At 52.7% G+C, this 22,868-nt stretch overlaps 1 protein-coding gene across 1 annotated transcript; it reads right to left on the reverse strand.

The window, feature by feature from the left end:
- Positions 1 to 1,330: 1,330 nt before the first annotated feature.
- On the reverse strand, positions 1,331 to 22,868 carry MELTF (melanotransferrin). Its single transcript, XM_090278424.1, has 16 exons — positions 22,704 to 22,868; positions 20,889 to 21,043; positions 19,569 to 19,668; positions 17,157 to 17,339; positions 14,932 to 15,088; positions 13,771 to 13,838; positions 10,833 to 11,020; positions 10,011 to 10,191; positions 9,159 to 9,310; positions 7,448 to 7,544; positions 6,260 to 6,454; positions 5,092 to 5,248; positions 4,934 to 5,001; positions 3,027 to 3,214; positions 1,942 to 2,140; positions 1,331 to 1,474 (listed from the first exon to the last, which is right to left on the reverse strand). The coding sequence occupies exons 1-16, from the start codon at positions 22,750 to 22,752 to the stop codon at positions 1,392 to 1,394; spliced, it is 2,220 nt and encodes a 739-aa protein (XP_090134550.1). The 5' UTR covers positions 22,753 to 22,868; the 3' UTR covers positions 1,331 to 1,391.

The raw sequence follows: 22,868 nt of genomic DNA on the forward strand, positions 1-22,868 counted from the left end.
AAGACTCTCTCCAGGCACTTCCCGCTGACTCTCACAGCGGATGGGAAGAGGGATCCTTCCTCTGAAGTGGCTTCCTGGTCCACTTGGAACAGGGCTGGGTGAGGAGATGCCCTGGTTACACTGTGAGGAGATGGAGCTCCTCTCAGTACCTGACCTGGGCCCGTGGCTCCTCTGACAAAGAGAATGGCATCCTCCCATTCCCAGCTCTTCAGAGGTCCTTGTGCTGCCCCCAAGGTCTGGGCCACCTCCTGCTCCAGGAACTAGAGTTCCCCAGGCAGACCCTGGGACTGAGCCCTTCAGTCTGGAGGTGCCTGTTGCCGCCAGATGTACAGGAGGGGTTGCGGAGAGGTGGGAGTCACACCGAGGGTAGGAGAGGAGGTCATATGGAGCCTAAGAGGAGAAATGCAGGAGTAGGGACTCCTACTGACTGGGCAGAGCCTGGTTAAGCCAAACTCACTAAAAGGCAGGGCCACAGCATGTCCAGTTCTGACGCTTGACAGCCGATAGGTGTTTAGGCAGAATTATACAACCCCCAACCCTGCATCAAGCTCCACTCCCCTTACAAATTCTTACTAGGAAGCGTTTCCTTTGCCTGAGGAGCCCTTGAATGTTTCATCCCAGCGGTCCAGCCCTGGCCTCCCTGCCCTCGCCAGCCCAGCACAGTCAGGGGTCCAACGGTCTGGGCCACACCAAGCCAGGGGAGACAAAAAGGAGGGGCTGCATGTGCCCAGCAGCTCGGCGTCCTTGGAGGGCCTGGCTGTAGCCTTAGCTGGTGGACAGACATAGCGCCCTTAGGAGGGAGGCTGGAACGGAGAGCTTTGAGGGCAGATTGAGTGGGGGCTGACAGGAGGTGAAGTGTCCATTCTGCAGAACGGCAGTGGGAATCAGCAGGGGAGTGGTCCTCTGGGCAGCTTCAGCAGAGAGGGACCTGTGGGAAGTCCAGGCTCAGCCTGTTTCCTTGGTAACTGGCCTTCCCCAAACCAAGCCTGGTGGGGCGCCATGTGGGAGGGGCCTGCAGATTTGCAGGGAAGCAATGGCAGCCCGTAGGTGGGCCGTGGCTGGGCAGCTGGCCAGCGCCCCCTGGGTAGCAGGGCGACAGGTGGTGCCTGGGAGGCAGATGCTGGGTTCCAGCGAGACAGACCGGCTCACCTCCAGCTCAAGATTGGGGGACTTTTCTTTAACAGTCATCTTTATTCCATTTTAAAGCAATCATAGAAACTTCAGCGTCAGGATCACAGCTCTGAGGAGCTCCATGGTGTCTCACATTTCCTCTCCCATCATACGTTTCTCTGTGAGTGATAGCTGGATTTACTGAGGAGAACAGCCTTATTTGTAGGGCTTTCCGAGCAGGTTTCCATTCCAAGGCAGGGTGAGGCTTGACCAGAGCTGCTTCAGAGGGAGGGCGGGAGGAGGCCTGCGGTGAGGGCCAGTGGCAGCAGCAGCAGGAGCAGGGAGGTCCTGGAGGCAGTGACCGCTGAGGGATGAAACAACAGGCATCAGGCCCTGAGGCACCTTGGCTGCGCTTGACGGAGCGCATTTCTGCAAACGTAACTCGCCCAGGCTCCCTCTTTCTGTGCTATTACAATGTTCTCTCCCCGGGTTTCTTTACATATTCATTTCTTTCAAAATTATACCACATGTATATTTATGTAGTTGCCTCATCCTTTCTAGATTATTTTTAGCATTTATATTCATTATCCAGGTCTGTCTGGGTTACACAGCCAAGTGTTTCTGCAGCCCCCTGTTCAGACCCTCCTGAGACACTTTACCTGGATCATTTGAAAGACCTAGAGCACCCTTCAGCTCACTGAAGGTTCTTCGGGGAAAAAGACTCAGAATGATGCAGGGGGATGTGGCAGAACGCCCACTCTTCCCCGGTGGGGGGGTGAACCTGCCCATCCAGGCTTTTCACAGCTGCCCACGCAGCAGGCCGGGCCCTACCTCCACCTGAGCACTGCTGAGACAGCATCCCTTCCAGAGCCGCCACGTAGTCAGGGCCCAGCCAGTCGAGGTATGTGGTTTTCTCCCCCACAGGCTCTGCCCTGATTGTGGCATCCTTGAAAAGCAGATCTTGACCATGATAGTCGGAGGAGTCGAACATTTTGAAACCGTTGTTATTGTGGTCATCTCCAAACAGGTCCTGGAAGCACCACAGGCAGACAGGCCGGTCACCGGGCGCTGCCTGCTGTTCACTGGTCTACATACAGTGAACCAAAGAGCAGGGAATTGCAGGCGCCAAGACTGTGACTTGGATCATAAGCTTGGCAACTCACCAACCTCTGTTATCAAAGGGGATGTGGAGTAAGATATAATGTTAAAGAGGCAAGTCTGAGGCCAAAGGGTTGATGGCAGCAGCACTGAAGATGTACCTTAGGAGCCATCAGTCAGTGTGTGGACACAAGTATGTGGCAGGGGACTGGCTGAGATCCACAGGGATATAGGCACAGGAGAGAAGAGGGCTTAGAATTGAACCCTGGGGCACTGGAGTGGTTACAGGACTGGGGAACGAGAAGGAACCAGCAAAGGAGACTGGGAAGAGTGGCCAGAGAGGTAGGCACAGAGCCAGGCAGGTGTGGGTCAGGAGCCCTTGCCCAGAGCAGTTTAGGACCCTGATGGGGGCTGGTCTACAGTAGTCTCCATCCCTTAACAGAGACCAGGAGGAGGAGATTGGCAGCTCTAGGGCAGAGACGACTCTGAAGTAGTTTTGCTGTGAGGGGCAGTGAGATTATGGCTCCAAAAGGATGTGAGACGAAAAGAGGCATGTGGTGTTTTTTTTTTTTTTAGGATGATAGAAATACCAGCATGAATATGTTCCAACTGAGAAGGAAAATTTATAATGCAGGAGACAGAGGGGAGAGTGATTGCAAGGATGTCCTTGGCTAAGTGAAAAATCACAGAATTCCACCCCTCCGCCAAGCATCCTCAGCTTCTCCTGAGGTCTGCTCCAGGTAGACTGAGATGTCCCAGGGGTTTGGCTCACCTCTGTCATCTGCCTTGGTAATGATGTAGCCCCCGCCTTGGCTCACCTGGGCCTTGTCCAGCAGTCCATACACAGCAAAGATGTTGGTGTCCGGCCGGACCATGACAGCATGGGACGGTATCCGTGCCAGGTTGCAGTCTTTGAACTGAAACACCTCGGCCCGGGCCCCATTGGGACACAGCAGCTCATAGTCCTCCGGCCTGAGGGCAGCAGCCCACGGCTCAGCATTGTGGCCTGAGGGGGAGGAAGAGGGAGAGGCTGTTCTCCTCCTGGATCCCCAAATCCATGACTGGGGAAAAGGAAGTGGCAATGTCTGGCCAGCTCCCCAGAATTCTCCATTCTCAAATTGCTCTGTTCCCAGGATGAGAAAGCCCAGCTGGGTCCAGAGTGCTGGCAGGAGCTACAATTTGTAGGGAACAGGGAGCCCTACCTGTGGCAGGCATTGCTCTATCCTCATGACAGCAACACAAGGCAGGTATGATCAACCCCCAACTCATGGGTGGAGAAACTGAGGTTAGTCCCTCCCAGGCAAGAACCCCATCTAACTGTTATAAGTCTCAGGTCTGAGGGGGGGGGTTACTAAAGGTGGTGGTTCACCTCCTCCCCTAACAGCTGAAGTTCTCACACCAGATGGGGCATAACATCATGTGTGAACCCATGAGAGGCCGTTCCAAAGGCCCCAGGAACCTGTGTTTTAAACCAGCACCCCAGTGATTCTGAAGCAGGTGGTTGGTCCAAAGGCCTCCTGAGAAACACTGTCCTTGAGAGTCACATTATTTTTATGTCTTCATGTATCCACCCTCTTCCCACTTCCAGAAGGAACTTCAGGTGGGCCCATGAATAGAGATGAAAATAAAGGGAAATGAGCAACCCTGGAAGGTGGGTGTTTCACTGCAGGCGGTTCTAAAAGGCGTCCCTGCCCACAGATGCGTGGGGCTGTGACTATGAAGGGCTCACAGGCTCCTGTAGGAGCACTCAGCTCCCTCCTCCAAGGGGATGATCCCCAGGGTGGTGCTGGGAGGCTGGCTGGGGAAAGGGGTTGTGGCAGCCGGGCCTGGAGCCCTTCCCAGCTCAACTGGTCTGCAGCCTTGGTGACCTGCACAGGCAGCGTGGGACCTGAGATCTGAAATACTAACAATGCTTTTCTCTGCGCGTCTTGCTTTCCCTTCACCAATCTCCACCTCCCATTTGGGCCTTTTTTCCAGGCAGAGATTGCTAGGACAGAGTGAAAAGACTGTGCCTCTAGCCAGGGTGTAGGCAAGATACACAGAAAGCGCAAACAATGTGTTGGCAGGTAACAGACCCCAGTATTCAGAATGAATAACATAAATTCTCTAACGGAGGGTGAACAAGAAGAGGAGGGAACCGATGCATGGCAAGGGGCCCTGCCCCTTGACAGGACCCCAGAGCAATTTTTCCCAGAGGGAGTTCAGGAAGGTGACACTGGAGGAAAAAACTGCCCTTGTGGCATGAACGGGGGTGTGTCCTGCCTCTCATGGCCTCGGGGCTGTGGAAGGATCTCTGCACTGTGGCAGTGATCTGCTCCGGCCTGAGGACCAGATGCTGAAGTGCCCTGATGACCCTGTGGAGAGGCCCCTCCTACCCCAGCCATATACCTTGGTGCCGGATAAACATTCTGGAAGGGATCTCTCCTCATTGATTGAGACTGAGTTTCCACCACTTTGGTGGACTATGAATTTGGACTCCAGACCAGTGAAGACTATCATATGTCTTGTGTTCCTGGCTGTGAGGCCAGAGGTCTGTTCTCACCATGAAGCTCTTGGGGCCCCAGGGTCAGGATCCCCAAGGGTCAGACTTCTAGACTCAGTCTTTTCTGTTGCTTCTTGGCTCCCAATCCCAGTAATACCCAGTGCCTGGATTGTGTTGGGGATGGGGAACAGCCCCTCCACCCCAGAATCAGGCCTTGCTCTGACTCCACTCCTCCTCACGTACCATTCGTGTTGTCAAAGACAGTAGTGTGCTTGACAAAGGCGACGTCTCCTGCATCTTCAACCAGGCACCTGCCATGCAAGAGGCCAAAGCAGGTGTCAGAAGGAGCGTCCCAGCCTCTGTGCCAGCCCGCTGCCTACCTGCCCGGCCCATCAGAGTACCTGAAGGCGCCGCTGTAGCCGAAGTACCTCTCCTGGCTGTTGCCCACACACTTGTTGCGGCCCTGCTCGTCCCCCACGCAGAGTGCACACAGCGAAGACGGGTAGTGCCTGGGGTTGTTCACAGGCACGCAGCTGGTGCTGAAGAAGTCGCTCACCGCTGTGGCGCAGGGAAAAGGCTGTGTTAAGGGGGAGGCACAGAAAGGGCAACCAGGAAGGAGATGGGAGGGCTGCTCCCTCACAGATCTGCCCACCCAGCCCAGCCTTATGGCTCAAGGCCACCACGTGCTCCACTGGCCACCAGCTCAGAGTGGCAAATCTCCTCTTGTGGGAATCACAGGGATTGGAGAACACAGAGGTGGCCTCGGCACAGGAATCCCATGAATAACCTTTGGTACGTGGTCACTGAGTCTTCCTTGGAGCTCCTGCAGGAATGGGGAGGAGCTCACTACCTTATAAGCTCTTCTGTCCCAGTCACAGCCCCTGACCAGCTGTCTGGGAGCGGAGGCAGCCAGTCGCGACACCCTCTGTGTGCTTGTGTAGGCAGCGCCAGCCAGGACGGAGGTGCGCGCAGTCAGCCCAAGGATCCCGCCGGCTTCTTCCTGCCTCCCTCTCACCATGAACGCGCGCAGTTTAACACGTGGGGAGGGCCCCACGGATGGCATGTGGTGGGTGCTTGGTCAGAGTGTCTCCAGCACTTAGGCCGCTGGATGGCCACTTCCCAATGGGTCCCCCAGACGCGCAGGGCTGCTGGGGGACAGGGACAGTCCCACAACCAGGTGGTGATAGGCCAGCCCAGAGCCTGTGCCGGTTCCTCTCAGGGTAAGTGGGTGGGGGCACCATGGCCGCTTCCACAGAACCACCAGATACCCTGACTGTCACTGGTGTGGCCAAGAACATTTCCCATCCTTCCCAAGAGCAAGGGCCACATCAAGGAGGAAGAGGGAGGGAGGGGGGCCACCGGGTGGAGGGGAGCAGAGGGAAGGGAAATTGGCACAAATGTAATATTTTAATCAATAAAACACATTAAATCTGAAAAAAAAAAAAAAAAAAAAGGAGGAAGAGGACTCTCTGGGGTTGCCTTCTGTGGGGTCATGCTGGGAGAGGGTCCCTGACCCCAGCCCACCCCAGAGAGGATGTTGTATGTCTACGTTCCCACCAAGGGGGGCACCTGTGAGGATGTCGCAGTCCTTGGACTGGATGAAGCCCCTCTGTATGAGGGCGCCCACGGGGATGTCCCAGCCGGCGGGGCTGCCGAAGGCCGAGTGGCAGGAGCGCTTGCCCTGCAGCTCATTCAGGGTGAAGGCATAGGAGCTGTTCCGCTTCACCACGGCCACCACGAAGTATGAGTTGCTCCTGTCCTCCGCTAAGGGAAGGGGACATCTGTGAGGCCCCTCATCTTTGCCTTCCTGGCCTCAGCGGGGTAAGTGCCAAGGGCACCTCTCTCTCACCTCCTTCCTCCCTCACCCCCTGTTTCGCGCTGCTTGACACCCCAGGGTGCAGCTGGTCCTGCCCCTGCCTCTCCCGTCTGGTGTCCAGGCCTGGCTGCACTGGCTCAGACTGCGCAGGCCCGAGGGCTGGAGGGTGTGCAGGGAGCGCAGCCAGCAGTGGGACCCCTGCCTGTCCCCCCTGGTGCTGAGAAGCAACTCCTGGCTCTGCTTTTTAGAGTTCTTTCTCTCACTGGCTCACATTCACCAACAGTTCTCACCCAGAGGGATTTCTTTCTCTCCTTACACCCAGGCAGAATTTTTCTCACCTTCTGGGAGAAAGATGGAGGCACAGCTGAGGCCGCAGAAGCATTTTTTTCCCATCCAGGTGGCAGGGACCTGAGATCACCATTTGAGAGGACAGGGTACCAAGGCCTCAGCCCAGGCCTCTGTGAAGATGTGCACGAGCTGACAGGAAGGTGGGCCACCTTCTGTGAGCCACATGGTCAGGTGGCAAGAGGCCGAGGAGGCCACTAGTTCAAGGTCGGTAAACTACTCAGCCTGTTTTTTGTATGGCCTGGGTGGCAAGCTAAGAATGGCTTTTATATTTTTAAAGGATTGTTATAAAATGAAGAATATGTGGCAGAGTCTGTATGCAACTTGTAAAGCCTAAAGTGCTTACTCTCTGACCCTTTACAGGAAGTGTGCTGACTGGGGCCAGACTTCCAATAAATGAATGAGAACCCTGAGGCTTGGGGCAGTGGGGCTTGCCTGTGACAGCCAGAGGCCAGCCCAGGGGCAGAGGCACTGAGGGAGAGCTGGAGCTTTTGAAAACAGCCAAAGGGGGAAGATTATATATATATGTATATATATATAAATATCAACCACCTCAAAGCCAGAGTCAAAGCCAGCAGCCTGGCCCCTGCACTCACGAGCATACTGCTCCCCAGCCGCAGGAACCAGGCCGTATGTCTTGCCCGCTGTGTAAATGTCCTCACCCCTCAGAGTCACAGCATCGATTTGCCCAGCCTGTAGCAGGACAGAAAGAGTGACCAGGCTGGGGTAGGCTGCAGGATGGCTCTGAGTATCGGGATCTGATGGAGGTATCAGGGCCAGGTCTCTTGGGGACTGTGGCATCAGGCTCCCTTCTCCTGGTGACCCCATCCTGCCCCATCAGCCCCTTCCTCTCGTCATGAGCATGTGTGGGCAGGAGGGGAGCACGGAGGACCAGAGGCGCGAAACCAGCCACTGCCGGCACTCGCATTCATGGGCGTCAGTTTCATTCTTTTAGCAAATGTTCTCTGAGGGGGCCTGTTGCCAGGAGAGGGTCTCCTGAGCAGAACTTCTCGCGATGCCTGCCTTCTTGCTCAGTGTGGGCTCTCCCCGTGGAATGCCAGCCTTCAGAGGCCTTGGGCGCTGTGCTGCACCCCCAGCACCTGTCCGAGGGCTGGCACATAGCACGGGTGCAAGACATTTGCTGGATGTATGTGCAAATAGATGAATGGGCTGGGTCTTAAAAGAAAGCAGTCTGAGGGCTTGAGAAGGAGGCTCTAGTGCTGAGGGATAAGGCCCTGCCTCAGGAGGCAGGGTGGACACTCCCGAGAGGCTGTGGTCTGGCCTCTGCTTGGAGACCACCCTGAAAAGAGCTTCTCACCATCAGGTCCTATCTACTTGCTCTTAAAAAAATGGGGGGGGAGGAGTCCAGGAACCCAGCAGCTGCCAGGGCACCTGTTGCCATGGTAGGACCCCATCCCTGACTGTAGGACCTCGGGCTGCCACTGAGGCCCGGCCTCTGACTCCAGTCAGAGAAGTAGGACAGAGCTGAATGGGCCTCCAAGACAAGGACCAGTGCTTTCAACTGCAGGTATCAGGCATAGTAGCGATGCCAAATCAATGTAATGGGCCATGACAAGCACTAAAAAAAAAGAAAAAAAAAAAAGGACTAGCTAGCCCCGATCAGATGGCTCAGTAGGTTAGAACATTGTTGTGATATGCCAAATTTGGGGCTTTGATCCCAGTCAGAGCACATATGAGAATCAACCAGTGAATGCATGAATAAGTGGAACAACAAATTGATGTCTCTCTCTCTCTCCCTCCCTCCATTAAATTAAAAAAAAAAAAAAAAAAAAAAGACTAGCATATAATAGAACAGAAACTAACAGCATTCATTACACTTAGGGGAAGTACTGTTTTGTCTCATATCTCTTGCTATAGAAAAAATTTTTGAATATATATATCTGAAAGAAAAGCTTTGTATACTATATTGTAATTGATGTAAAATGTATTTCTGACTATAGGTTGCGGTCAAAATGCTTAACAAACAATGATCCAAGCCTACCCTTATTGTGCACAAAGGGAAACAGATGCAGAAAGGGGAATGGTTGACCCAAGGCCACAGGGTTGGCCAGGGCTGAGCTGGGCCAGTCTCATAGTCCTGGCTACCTGCTCAGGGTGAACAACCCCCCTTTGCCCTGTTCCTTACTCTTCCTCTTTCCTTGGAGAGTTGTCTCAGGAGACCTTCTCCTAGGCTGTCCTATATCCCCGAGAGCAGGTGGGGCAGGGGGGTGGGAGGGTAAGGACCATCTAGACACTGCCACTGCTTGCCCACAGGGCCCCTTCTGCCCCTCCGGTCACGGCCCCCACCTGGATTTGTTCCATGCAGTGCTGGGGGGACTCAGCTGACACACACTGGATCTCCGGCATGAGCCCCTGCTGGCTGAGGGCCACAGCCATGTCCCCACACTTCTGGATCTCAGGCGTGGACAGCACACACCAGTGCAGGTAGTGGGGCAGGCCTGTGTGAGTGTGAGCATGTGGTCACCACACACTCGCCTGCCTCTGGGGTGCCTGAGCAGGGCCCGTGGAGTAGGGGTTGTGCGGGCTGGAGCCTCAGCAGGAAGAACTTGGAGTCAGACCCAAGGGAAATTCTGGCTCTTGCTACTTGTTAGCAATATAACTTATTTGTCCATCTGATCCTGTGTCCTCATACAGACATGGGGTAACTGTACCTCTTTCTAGGGGCTGTGAGAAGGCTTGAGGGAGCCATGTATCTGGTTCAGGGGCACACCATTTCCCTGTTGTAGGTGAAGGGGACATGGGGATGGGGGCTGGAAACAGTAAAGCCACTTGTAGACTCCTGTAGTAGTCCAGGCGAGAGACACGCCTGAGCCAGGGCTGTGCTGTAGGCGGGGAGCAGTAAGGCATTGCGGAGGGAGAGTGACAGGACTCGATGACTTCAGTGTGGAGGGGTGAAGAAGCCTTTCCCAAGAGAGACCCTGATGGCCTGAATCCTACCCCCGAGAGAGGCAGGGCTTCAGGGAACAGCAGGCCTTGCAATTCTAGAGGTGTTTCCTCCCCAAAACCCCAAAGACAGGGCAGTGAGTGCAAGTTTCCCCTCCCGGGGTGGTGTGTCCCCCGGGCCACCTCTCCAGAAAGCCCTGCCATTGTTGTAGTCAGGCTTGGCTGGAGCTGGCAGGAGAAGAGACAGGTACTCACCAGTGGAATCGCAGAGGAAACCCTTCATGGCACGCAGGTACTCAGGGCCCAGCCATGCCTCATAGGTCTGCGTGGCGATGGGCACCAGCTCAGACGTGGTGTCTTTGAACAGCAGATTCTTCTGGCCATAGGCCTCAGAGCTGAACATCTGGAAGCTACTGTTCTCATGGTTGAACAGGTGCTGTGTGTCAAGGGGTGGAGGTAGGGGCTGGTAAGGTGCTGCAGGGGTGTATCCCTTCCTCCCAGTTTAGCCACCACTTCCTTCTTCCTGTGTCCTCAGGGCAGATGCCCACTCTGCAGACCAGATGAGACCCCACCTCCCTCCTTCCTCTGTGCTCCCCAGGGAACCCTGCCTTGTCACACTCAGCTGACGGGACTCAGGACTCATGACCCGGGCATGGGATGGTACTAAGATCAAGCGATGGGGCAGGGCAGTGGTGGCACGAATGGGGCAAAACTAAAGCTGGTGTGCCAGCAGTCAGTAACTTCTTGCTCTTGTAAGCAGTGGTTTTAGCAAGACATTAGTCACCACATTCAATTAATGGTGCTCTTGGACATGTACTGGTTTTGTCATTTTGTTTATTTGCTCGTAAGTTCTGGTTTTGCTTTTAAGAGTCAGCTAGCACAGTGGACCCTTCCTTACACTGAGCTGGCCTGAGTCGACACCACAGAGGCCTGGACCCCTAGTTGGAGTGTGTTCCAGGGGAGGGTCTCTGGGTCCTGCCCAGCTTCAGGAGGGCTCTGGCCCTGAGCTCCCACCCTGGTGGCAAACAAGAAGGCCCAGCGCCACTCGAGAAGCTGTATGAGGTGCCTTGCACTCACCTGGCCTTCATTGAGCAGCTGGAAAATGGGGCCTCCGTTTGTGTCAGCCCGGACCACCACGGCATGAGCAGGCACGCGGGCCAGGTGACACTGTCTCCATTCAGTGACGTCAGCTTGGCTGCCATCCAAGCACAGCAGTCTGAAGTCCCGTGAAAGCAGTGCCTGGCCCCAGGAGGGCAGGGTTTTTCCTGGGAAATTGGGAAGCCTCTTGTGAACCAAATCTTGTCTGGTGGAGGGGGAATGTCTTATAAGGGCATCAGGGATAGCTCATGAGAGGGAGCCTGGGGAGAATATAGAGTGTCAAGGGCCACAGACCCATTGTGAAAATAAACTTTTCCAGGAGGTAAGAACCAGAATTACACCAGGAGATGAGAACCCAGAACTTCACCAGGAAGTGAGACCGAGAACTCAAAATGAAGAGGAGTCTGGTGGCTGTACAAGACCAGGTGTCTATTTTCTTAAATTTTCTACCTCTAACCAATTTCTAATAATAAAATTGATTTGAGGTAATAATACAACACATATAAACAAAAGTGTTTATTAAAGATAAGAAGAGTAAGAGAAGAAAAGCTTCAGCTGAGAGAGAGAAATGTATGAGGAGTTCATTGCTGCCATCAGGCAGGAAATCTGGCTCTGAGCAGAGGGCAGGGGCAGGATGCCATGGTGGAAACAAACCCTGACAAGACTCCACCCAGAACTGTGTCCCAGAGAGGAAAGGGAACTCTGCAAAACTTCACTGACTTATTAATGCAATAGTAATCCACCTATTAATATTTTGGTATATTTCCTCCAAGTCCTTTTTTCTATTCTAGTTTCTAACCATTTTAAATATGGTTAAGCACATACTTGATAGGCAATCTTGCATCCTACTTTTTTCATTTGTCATTTTAAAGTGATCTGCCACATTATCAGAAACTTTCCATAAAATTATTTATAACAGAAAACAAGATTTACTTGAAAAAGTGAATATTCACAACAAATAGGAAATTTAAGAAGACTAAACTTAAAATAAAGAAATAAGAGGGAGAACATAATTTGTGGGATGATGAGGACTCCGTTTGTTGCAGCATTATATTCACAGTAGTCAAGACATGGAAACAATGGAAATGTCCTTCAATAGAGGACTGGATGAAGAAGATGTGATACATATGTACAATGGAATACTACTGAGCCATAAAACAGATGAAATACTCCGACTTGCAACAACATGGATGGACCTTGAGAATATCATGCTAAATGAAATAAGTCAGATGGAAAAGGTCAAGAACCATATGATTTCACTCATATGTAGAATATAAAACAGAAAGCAACAAATGAACAGACAAACAAACCTCATAGACATAGACAATGGAAGGATGGTTACCAGAGAGGAAGTTGAGGGGGTGGAGAATGAAGAGGGTAAAGGGGTCAAATATATGGTGACAGGAGGAGACTAAACTTTCGGTGGTGAGCATATAATGCAATATACTCATGATGTATCATAGAATTGTACACTCAAAAATTATATAATCTTATTAACCAGAACCACCACAATATATTTAATAAAAAGGTGGGCATGATAGGATTTTCCTTGACTACCTTATAAAGTTGTAGCAAAACTCTAAAGAAATCATAAAAAGTTATTTCCTTAGATTTCCTTCGAATACCATCAACATTTTAAAAGAGCCCGTTTTAACCAAATACATCCCTATTCTTTCTCAAATTTCCGCATTTTCCTTTGCTTGACTCATCTTAAGGCCGAAGTCCCTGCTGCCTGTTTTCCAAGGGTCATCCTGCTCTGGAGACAATCTTACGTGCTTCCTCCTTTTTCTGATCATGTTTTCCCTTCCTCAAATATGGCTCATATTGTTTGCCTTCATGAATGTCAGACTGTATGATGGTCCTTCTGATTTAAAAGACAAAATTAACCAAAAAAGATAATGATTTTTTAAAAAATGAAAAATGATCAGACATTCTAGAACAGGCCAAACTATAGAGGCGGGATAGGGAGCGGGGTTGACTACAAGGAACTTTGGGGTGGAGTGTCTGTCACAATCACTATTTTGGCAAAACTCAGAGAACTGTACTTCAAAAAGAGTACATTTTTGTTATATGTAAGTTATTCCCCAGTTAAAAATATAAATGATTCTTAGGCTAATCAAAATTAAGGGTCATTCTATAAAATAACTGGCTTGACTCTTCAAAAACAAAAAACGAAGAAAACAAAAAAATTGAAAAACTGTTCAAAGTTAAAGAAAACTGAAAAGACTAATAACCAAATATTATGTGGCCTGAAATAAATTGCTGCAGAGGACAGAATTGGGACAATTAATATATCTAAAATATGGGCTGCAAATTAGATAATAGTATTGTGTCAATGTTACATTTCCCGAGTTTGATAACTGTACTGCGGCTAAGTCCACATCTCCCTGGTCTTAGGAGATACATACTAAACTACTGAAGGAGCATGATGCAGGCAAACATGTTCTCAAATGATTCACAAGGAACATATACATATAGAAAGAATAATAAGTCAATGTGGCAAATGTTAAAAGTTGGTACCTTTGAAAGAATAAAGGGGAGTTCTTTGATTTATTCTTGCAACTTTTCTAAATCTGAGTTATTTCAAAATTTAAAAAAAGTTTAAATGACAATGATATACTGGATCAACACATAACACCTGGTCCAGGGATAAAGGGGTGGCATCTTCAGATAAGAGAAAAATGGCAGGAAGGGACAGCAGATGAGCGTTAGTGCAGAGGTCTGCAAACTTTTTTGGAAAAGCGGAACCCAATCTTCAAATGGAAACAGGACCCAATGCCATATACAAATCAGGGCAGGTAAGAGCTACTCCCCTGACCCCCTTTGCCTGCAGAACAGTTTGAAGGCCCTTGATGAGACCCGCAGACCCCAGGAAGCTTTCGCTGCTCCTGGGGCCAGGCCAGCCCCTCCCACTCACCGTCAGTGTTCTCCAGCACAGTGCTGTGCTTGACAAAGGCCACATCCCCTGCTCCTTCTGCCAGGCATCTGCAGGGGAGAAACCTGTGAGCCTGGGGAGCCCCAAGGCCCCTGCCCCACGTCTACCTCTGGAGGTCTGGCCTGGATTGTGGGGTGGTCACGGTAGCATAGGTTTCACAGCCATGCAGTCTTGTGTGCCAGCTCTCCGTGTGACTTTGCCAAGTGGTGGGGCTTTCCTAACCTCATCACCTGTGAAGTGGGGATGAGAAAGTGGCTCCCATGGGGAGAGATCCTTTGTCATCTGCGTGGGCCCTGTAAGCCGGGCCTGGAAGGAGCAGGAGCTCATGTAGCACCTGCTCTCAGCAGCAGTTGCAACCTTAAGACTCTGTCCTGAGGCAAGGGATTGAACTAGACCTCAAGCTATAACAAAAACCCCAAGAGGAAGGGACCAGGATTTCTATGTATCCTCTATATGTCACTGCCTGGTGAGGGAGGCAGGTCAGGGCCTGCTTGGGTCCCCACAGCAGCAAATAAACAGGGACTGGACTGGGGGACATTAGGATAGGTTGGGTAGGCAATGGTCTCTAGCTTAGAGAATGAAGGACTGTTCTTCTCTCTCTGCTAAAAACTGCATTTTACCCAGATCCCAGACTGCAGCGTGGGCACCAGCAGGCACCCCGCTTCCAGTGGAAACTCTGAGGCCAGAAGCTTTCATTCCGGTCCCAGTGGAACCCAGACAGAGGGACCTGCACCACAGCTGTTAGAGACTCTCTTTTGGAGCCACAGCGGGCTGCTCTAAAGTGCCAGCCTGATCCAGGGGGGTCCTTGACACATCCCCACGGCGCTCCCTGCTGTTCTGAGTCACCAGAATGGGGATATGGGAGTGGCCAAAGGCTGTTTTGCCATTTTCTTCTCTCTGAGCCCTCACCTCTCTATACCAAACATGTTGACTTATGAGGAACTCCAGTTTGGCATAGTCCGGTTCGATGTTTTTAAATCAACCAGGGCCCATGAACTCTATAAAGGGAACTTTGATGTGATGCTGCAGACATCACCGTTCCCTGGGGGCCCTCTCTGCCACGGTGTTTTTCCACAGCTCATGTGGCCTCGAGGCCTCAGGCCTGACTCAGCCGAGCACCAGCCCCACCCAGGCCCCTCTCACCGGAAGGCTCCGCTGTAGTCGTAGTACCTCTCCAGGGGGCTCTTGTCACACACCCCCTCCCCAGCAGCATTGCCCCGGCAGAGGCGACAGAGGGACTTGGAGTAACTGGTTTCTCCTGCTCCGGGGACACAGCTGCCCCCAAAGTACTCACTGACAGCTGTGGGAGGGAGGAAGAGGGAGGTCAGCCAACTGTGCTGCAGAGTCAGACCCCCTGCCCTGTCTCCGAGGGCGGGTTCAGGCCACTTTGGTTTCAGGTGGATGTGGAAGGCTGGGCTCCGCAGGGACAGGGCTGGATCCTTCAGGCTTCAGTTTGAGCAAAACTGGGGAGCTGGATTCAATCAGTGATTCCCAAACTGGGGCCACAGAAGTGTGGGTGCTGGGGAATGACTGTTGTTATCCAAAAGTGGTTCAGGGAAATAAAACATTTACCCCAAAATGGCCACATAGAACAACTACATACTGTTCTCATTGAGGGTTTCATTTCAAAATCAGTATGAGTAACTGATGAATGAAAGCGGGGAAAAAAATAAATCATTGCTTAATGAGTATAATTAATTTGATAGACAATGCTTCTCAAAACAGGGAGGGGAGGGAAATGGAAGGAGGGAGGCATCATGAGTGAAGAGGTCAGATCTGCATGGTTTCCAGGCCGCTGCCAGCACTGCGGCCTCGTTTCCACCCTTTTGACAAATATTTATCCAGTGCTGAGGACACCCCAGTGCCACACAGGGTGAGCAGGGTGCCAGTCACATTGTGCTCATCACCCAGCTAGACCAAGCTCTTCCAGGGTGGGTGCCCTTTACCGGACTTTTGTTGCACCCTCCCAGGGGAGAAGACATCTAATACATGTGTCAGGTGACTGACAGACCATGCACACCCGGCCACCATCTGAAAGGACATGGATTCTGGGTGTGTTGGGGTTGTGCTGGTTTACAGAGTGGTTGGAGCTGTATGGGAGCAGTGTATACATGTGTATGCATGTGTGTGTAATGTGGGCTTGTGCACGTGTGTACCTGCGAGTATGTGTGTGCACAACAGTGAGATGCCCACCGAGAGGTATGGAAGTTGGACTCATAATGACGACAGTCCCCTGAGGTAAGCACACACTCTGTGTCATGCATTGTGCTGAGCATTGTGCAGAGAAAGTGTGTGACTTATCTCGGGCCTCCCAACCTCACAGTAGGGTAATTAATTTCCCCATTTTACAAGATGAGGAAACTGAAGTTCAAGGAGGCAGAGTAATCTATCTGAGGGCAGATCATCTATCTGACAGCAAAGTCAGGGCTTTAAAAGACCATTGTTTCTCCTAAGCCCCTCCCAGAAGCACTGATCAGCTGTGGAGCAAACTAGGAGGCAGTATTCTTGTGGACAAGAGACTTGGGGACTCCCCAAACTCTACTTGGGGGGTGGTATGATCCCAGGAGGGCAGTTTGACAGTGCAGTGTCATGTGTCAGGAGCCACCTCATTGCTGTACTGTACTGTGTCCGCTGTGGGAAGATTGACACAGCTGGGAGGCCACTAGGTGGCCGAGAAAAGAAGCCCAAAGCACGAGAAGCAGGGATGCAGCCCAGGCTGCCAGGATGAGGGCTTTGGGCTCTTAGCTGAGACCCCCAGGCCTTCATCCGACTCCCCGCACGCATTTCATTCTCAGCCACCCTGTTCAGATCACTCCGAACTCCCTTCCACAGGAGAATTTTTTATCTGCATGACAGCCCTGTTCTCACTTCAAATGAATCAATCAGGGAGCAGTGAGTCTCTGGTTAGCTACTTGTAAGCTTTCTGTGTACAAGTCTGCAGCTTGTTTGGGTCCTGAAGCAATAGAGTTTTTGAATATGTAAAGTTGAGGACATATTTCTGGAAATAGCAACCTACACCAGGTTTCCACCAGTGAGAGCTGCAATTCACGAGGTCCCAACGTGGGCTGGGCCCTGTGCGTCAGGGTGATGAGTGAGTGGGAGTCGAGTGCTCTGAAGGGGTCTTCAAGCAGAAACTAAAATGGTGGCAACACTGGGCTGGGCAGCAGGAAAGACAGCAGGCAGTGATACCACTGATGAGGTGTGTGGGAGGCCCCTGGCAAAGTGGGACTGTGCCATCCCTTAAAGAAGATGGAAGAAGGAGGTGCGCCTGGAGGGAGGCTATCCTGTGAGGGAAAGGGAAGGGATGAGTCAAGGAGATGGGAAACCCAGAGACGCTGCAGAAGTGCCTGTGCGCCAGCAGCCCTCACCTCTGAGCACGTTGCAGCCCATCACCGAGAGCCTGCCGCTCTCCACCAGGTAGCCCACGGGCACATTCCAGCCCACGGTCCTGTTGATGCCTGTGTGGCAGGACTTCACACCTTTCAGGGTGTTGATGGTCAGGTTGGAGCTTCTCTTGACCACAGCCACAGCATAATAGGAGGTGCCAATGTCTAGATGGAGGAAAGGAGAGCAATGAGGATGGCAAAGGAGAAGCCATGAGAGAGGCTGGGACCCTGGCTGGGAAGGCTGTGGGAGAACGGTGTGGTTGTGCACGTGTGTACCTGTGGGTGAGTGCACGTGTGTACAGATGTATATATGTGTATGTGTGTGGTGTTCCAGTTACTGACAGAGCAAGTGAAGGCAAACCACATGTCTTATCACAGACCCCGCCCTTCTTCCAGCCTCGTGTGCTAGATATTGAGATATTATTTTATTAGTTAATTTTTACCTTTCCTTCCCAAGTCAGCTGGCACTTAGCTGGTCTACATTTGTGCATGTCAGGGGACACATAGCAGAAGTGGCTGGCAAGTTTTGTTTTCCAAAAGTGAAGGTCCTTTGGAGAACTTAGAAAGATTGAGGGAATGGTACTGTGGTTATGGGAACAGGAGTGATTGGGAGGAACAGGGAAAGCAGGGCGGTGGCTTCTCTCAGATGAGAGAAAGGGACTTCCTAGTGCTGAAGGGAAAGGATAGATGATAGATAGATAGATGACAGACAGAGAGATGATAGATAGATAGATGACAGACAGAGAGATGAGAGGGAGATAGATGATAGATAGATAGAACATTGTGGTCCCACATCACTTAAGACCCTGACTGGGGTGCATGTAGTTGGGCAGGAGTCTACAGCCTTGCAAAAGCTCCCCTGGGCCAAATGTAGCTGAGAAGGAGCCATTCAGACAAGACAGAAATGACTCATCTATGGGGACTGAGAGCCAGAGGGCACCCTATCACTAATACTCGAGTGTCAGTGCCCATGCACGACTGCCCTGTGGTGGTTGGTGTCCTCGATCGGGTGGAAGTTGAGTTCTAGAAAACAAAGCCAGTGTTATTTCTGGCACTGGTCTAGCCCCTCTTCTGGGTCCCACCCTCTGACTTGCCCACTGTGCCTTTCTTTTTGTTTCTTGAGCACACTAACATCTTTCTACCTGGGACTCTTGTCTGGGCTCCACTTAATGTCACCTCCCACATAAGCCCTCCTGTCTGCTCTATTTCAATGGGTCCCCGCAAACCCCTTAATTTCTCCCTCATGGCCTTTACTTTTTATGCACCCACCGCATCTGTAGATAGCGACATTATTTTGGTGTTTATTTGTTTATTATCTGACACCTGCTCTCTGAGGTGCAGAAACTGGTTTTCTTTTGCTTACTACTCTATGCTCATGACGAGCATGTAGTAGGTGCTTAATAAATGTGTCAGATTAATTAAAGAGGAAGATCTGTATTTGGGGCCCACAAAGCAGGGCTGTTTCTAGCCATTGAATGGAAAGGCTGGCTGGTTTACAGGGCTGGACTGTGTCCTATGTCATCTGACAGTCATTAATTCAACAAGTAACCAAGAGAGACCCTGTGCTGGGCACCAATGATGAGGACCAGGGCCTCCTCAGGGACTCACTATGGTGAGAACAAAGAGCACAAGACAGAGGGAACAGGACCTTAGCAGTGAGTCAGAGCTCTGGGAAGCAGGAAGGAGAGGCCCTTTGCACGGCTGGGAAGGCCCAGGGGAGCTCCTTGGAGGTGACAACTGAGCTGGGCAATGACAGAGGCTAGGTATGGTACAAGTGGAGGTGGTGGGACAAAGGGCAGGCTGAACCTGAGGCATGTCTGGTGTGAGGTGAGGGGATGGGGGCAAAGGAACTCATTTCCGACCACGTATCACAGGTTAGGTGCTCACACATTGGCAAGGATCCCTATCCCCATTTTATAGTCAAGAAGTAAAGGTTGTCCAAGGTCACAGGAAGTCACAGGGAGGGGTAGAGCTGGGACTCCTGTTTGGTGTGTCAGCTCTGCAGCTTTTGCTGCTTCTGACAGATTGTCCTGCAAGCGCGAGGCAGCCGGGCATTACTGACGTTTGCCCCAGGCAATCACACCCAACCCTACACCAGGCCCATAGCAGCCCCTCAGTAAGAGTTTGTGGGTGACAATTAGGGGACTGCTGGGATCACCATGATCACCATGGATCAGCCTTCTGTGTCTGCAGCACCCTTGCTCTCGGGGAAAGGAGGGTGTCAAGAGGGATTCAGGGGGATCTCGGAAAGTTGTGTGGCCAACACCCCAGGACTGCTCTGGGGAGAGGGCTCCTGACCAGCTCCAGGGATTCAAGGTTGGGCCAGGCCCAGCAAGGACACCTATGAGTGACTTCCACTCTCCTCCCACCCCCACTCCCACCCATCCCTCTGACCTTGATCATACACTTCACCCACCACGGGCTTCAGACTGTGCTCCTTCCCTGCCTCATAAATGGCTCCTCCATCCAGAGTAATGGCGTCAGCTTCTCCAGCCTGCTGGGGACATGTGATTCAGCCCCACACCCCCACACCCCCACACCCTCTATGTAACTCAGGGAGAAGCTCAGGACCCCTACCTAAGGCCCCTTGAGAAGCCCTGGAGGTCCTCATTGGTCCTCTTAGTCTGGCCTGGGAGCCCCATCCTGGCTCAACCTTGGAGGCTCCTACCCCACCTGAGCTTAGGGGTCTCTCCCTTTATCAGGCCCAAGGACTCACCTTGTTTTTCTAATTATGTTATTTGAAAAAATACCATTAATTTTATAAGAACTTATAATACATGTACATAGTTAAAAAATCAGATAGTACCAAATCATAAGTGAGTCTTCCTCACTCTTGTTTCCCAGCCCCTGGCTAACCTGTTTCTCAGGTTTTCTCTCTAAGATGCAGAATGAATCCCATAAATGCATGCACTCTTCAATTTTTTTCCTTTTTATTTAAAAACACAAATGGCATTTATATCTCAATGTGTCATGGGGTCCATGAATAGAATTATAGTGCAATATAATTGGTTTCTACCCTCACAGTGGGGCCTGACCCGAGCCCTTGGCCCATGTGGGACCAGGACAGGGTGAGGCCTTGGGGCTTATCAAAGGTGGGGCTGAAATGAAAGCCTAGATTCCTCTGCGCCTGCCTCTGATGCTTCCCGTCATACCTTGTCCTGCCGCTAAAGTCCTGCCTCTGAGTACTGGCAGTGTCAGATGAGCAGATCTTCTGCCACTCAGAACTGCTTTCCCTCCCCTGACTCACCCACCCAAGACTGCTGGCCCCTGTTCTTTCTTCTCCAGAAATGACACAAACCCCATTCTGGAAAACTCCACGGCACAGAGAGTAACCACTATGGGCCACTGAAGAGTCTGCTGTCTGGGGTCCATTTGGTGGGGTGGGCAGTGTCCCCACTCTAGCAGGGGCCTTGTGGAAGAAAAACTCTGTCTCAGGTACATTTCCCACTGGCGCCCAGATGAGCAGGCGCCCTGTCTGAGGCTTCCCAGTGCCTGGCAGGGCTCCTGTCGGAAACAAGCTGGCCCTTGTTGCCTGGGAAACTCAGGAGGTCCTATTGCACAACGCTGGTGTGGGTGGGTGGGTTGTGTGTGTGATGGGAGGGGAGCGGGGCATTGGGCCTTTCCCAGTGAATGAGGCTGTTGTGTGTTCCCTCCTGAGTCAGAGCCCTCTTGTCTGGTGGGCGGAGGAGGCAGGGCAGGAGGGAAAGGACTCACCACGATGAGCTGGACGCAGTCGTCGGCTGAGGTGCCCTGGACGCACAGGAGGGAGGGCTGGATCCCAGCGCTCTGGAAAGCCTTGCTCATGTCGATGCATTTCTGCTGCTCCGGGTCTGAGACGGTACACCACCGCACCTCCATCCCACTGAGTGCTGGAGGAAGGGGACAGTGAGGCCCAGCTCCCCAAGGGCATCCCCAGCCCCTACAGTGGCAGGTGGCTCCAGCAGCTCTTTGTGACCCAGTCCACTTCTACAGCACAGTCTGCCGCGGGGAGGCACTGAGGCCCAGAGAGGTGTCAGACTGGGAAGGGCTTGCTCACTGGCAGAGCTGTGTGGGGCTATGTACCCATCTATGCTCAGGTAGATAGGTGGCTCTAAGCCTGGCCCTTAACAAAGGGGAGGGAGTATCTCCCAGGTATCAGTTTGGCTACCTTTACCCTCCCTGCCATGCTGGAGCACACACAGTCAGGGGAATCCTGCTGGCTCTGTGACTAAGCTAGTTTCCACCCTCTTGGCCCCTCTGTTCTCCAAGAGGGTGCTGGACTGGGTTCCTCACTCCGCAGTGTCCCTGAGCCCTCACGCACTGAGACAGGAGCCAGAGAGGTGGTTGTGGCTGCCCCTGAGGAGCCTTGCACCCTCTTGGAGCATCTGTGATTATATCCCTTGTATCGCCACTCTCAGCTGGCACAGTGCCAAGTCCTTGACAAGGGGAGGCTGAGTCAGCAACCTGGTTGCAAGTTCCCGCTCCTCGAGCAGGTGACTTCAGGCAACTAATTTGACCTCTCTGAGCCTGTTCCGTCTTTAGGAAAAGCAGATGAGAAAACCCGCCTTCTGTGTTGTAAATGAGCCTATGTTGAGTCAGGGCACACAGGTCCTCCGCGGACTTCGGCTTAGCCCCTACTTCTGGTGGGGACCCTATTGGGACCCATGATCTGGACTGGAGAGCTCCCAGCCTCGGGACCCAGAGTTCCTCCCGCACTCATCTTGCCTAGCCAGGACTGCTGGGGAGGCCCATTTCCGTCCCTCAGGGACCAAGTCACCCTCTCGTGGCATCCCCAATCCAAGGGTCAAGACTGCGGTTTCCACAGCCTCCCTTCTCCGGCGGCACCTGGAATGTAACCCGACCCTTCCCGTGGCGCTCTAGGACTGCACCCTGGAAGGCCAGGCAACCGCCAAGCTCGGGCCAGGGCGGTGGGTCAATTTTTTTATACCAACGAGGTCAGAGCGATGACCTGAACCCGTCGTTTCTCCGCCCTCGACCCCTGAGAGCAGCTACCCGAGGTCCCGCCTCAGTCTCACAGTCCCGGCCCTGCCTCCCTTGGGAGGGGGGCAGTGCGGACGCGCGGAGCCCCCGTCTGTGCCCCCTTCTCCATCCCTGCGTCCTGCAGGGCGCCCTGGAACGGTCTCCCGAGAAGCAATCTCGTCCCCCTGCCCCGCCTCTCATTCCCTGGACTCTTCTCCCGTCTCCCTCCCCGAGGTGACTCCGGAGTAGAGCCGCTCTGGCCCCTAAACCCTCCCCTGGCTTCCACGCTCGTCAAGAGCGTTCAGCCTCCTGAGGTCTTCCCGACACTCCCAGGCTCTCCCCTCCACGCCTTTGCCCGAGCCTCTCCTTGGCGCGTCAGAAGGTCCGCTTTTTCAAGGCCCAGCTCAGTGCCGCTTCCTCCACGAAGCTCTCCAGACATCTCAGTGTGTCCGGGTCCGTGTTAGCTCCCTCTATCGTCCTCATCAGCGAGCCGCGGGGTCCCGACACACTTCCCAGTTCCAGGACCCGAGTCCTGGGTCCTGCTCCCACGGCCGGGAGGAGGGGCCTCACCAGTGCGCAGAACTAGGAAGAGCCACGGAGCCACATTCGCGCCCCGCATGGCGCTGTCTAGAGCCGGGTTGTGTGCGGGTTGGACCTAGGTCTGGGTCCGAGTGCGTTAGCAGCAGCCGGAGCTTTCTGCCTCCTTCCTCCCTGCACCGTCTCGCAGCAACTACT

Source organism: Furipterus horrens, unplaced genomic scaffold (genome assembly GCF_987537825.1).
Source record: "Furipterus horrens unplaced genomic scaffold, mFurHor1.1.pri manual_scaffold_1, whole genome shotgun sequence".
NCBI lineage: Eukaryota > Metazoa > Chordata > Mammalia > Chiroptera > Furipteridae > Furipterus > Furipterus horrens.

Excerpts from the sequence above, each read along its gene's own strand:
- MELTF (XM_090278424.1), bottom strand. The coding sequence starts at position 22,752 with ATGCGGGGCGCGAATGTGGCTCCGTGGCTCTTCCTAGTTCTGCGCACT. Across the intron at positions 21,044-22,703 it reads CTTCCTAGTTCTGCGCACTG|CACTCAGTGGGATGGAGGTG; the intron begins GTGAGGCCCCTC and ends CCCTTCCTCCAG. Across the intron at positions 5,002-5,091 it reads GGCTACAGCGGCGCCTTCAG|GTGCCTGGTTGAAGATGCAG; the intron begins GTACTCTGATGG and ends CTTGCATGGCAG.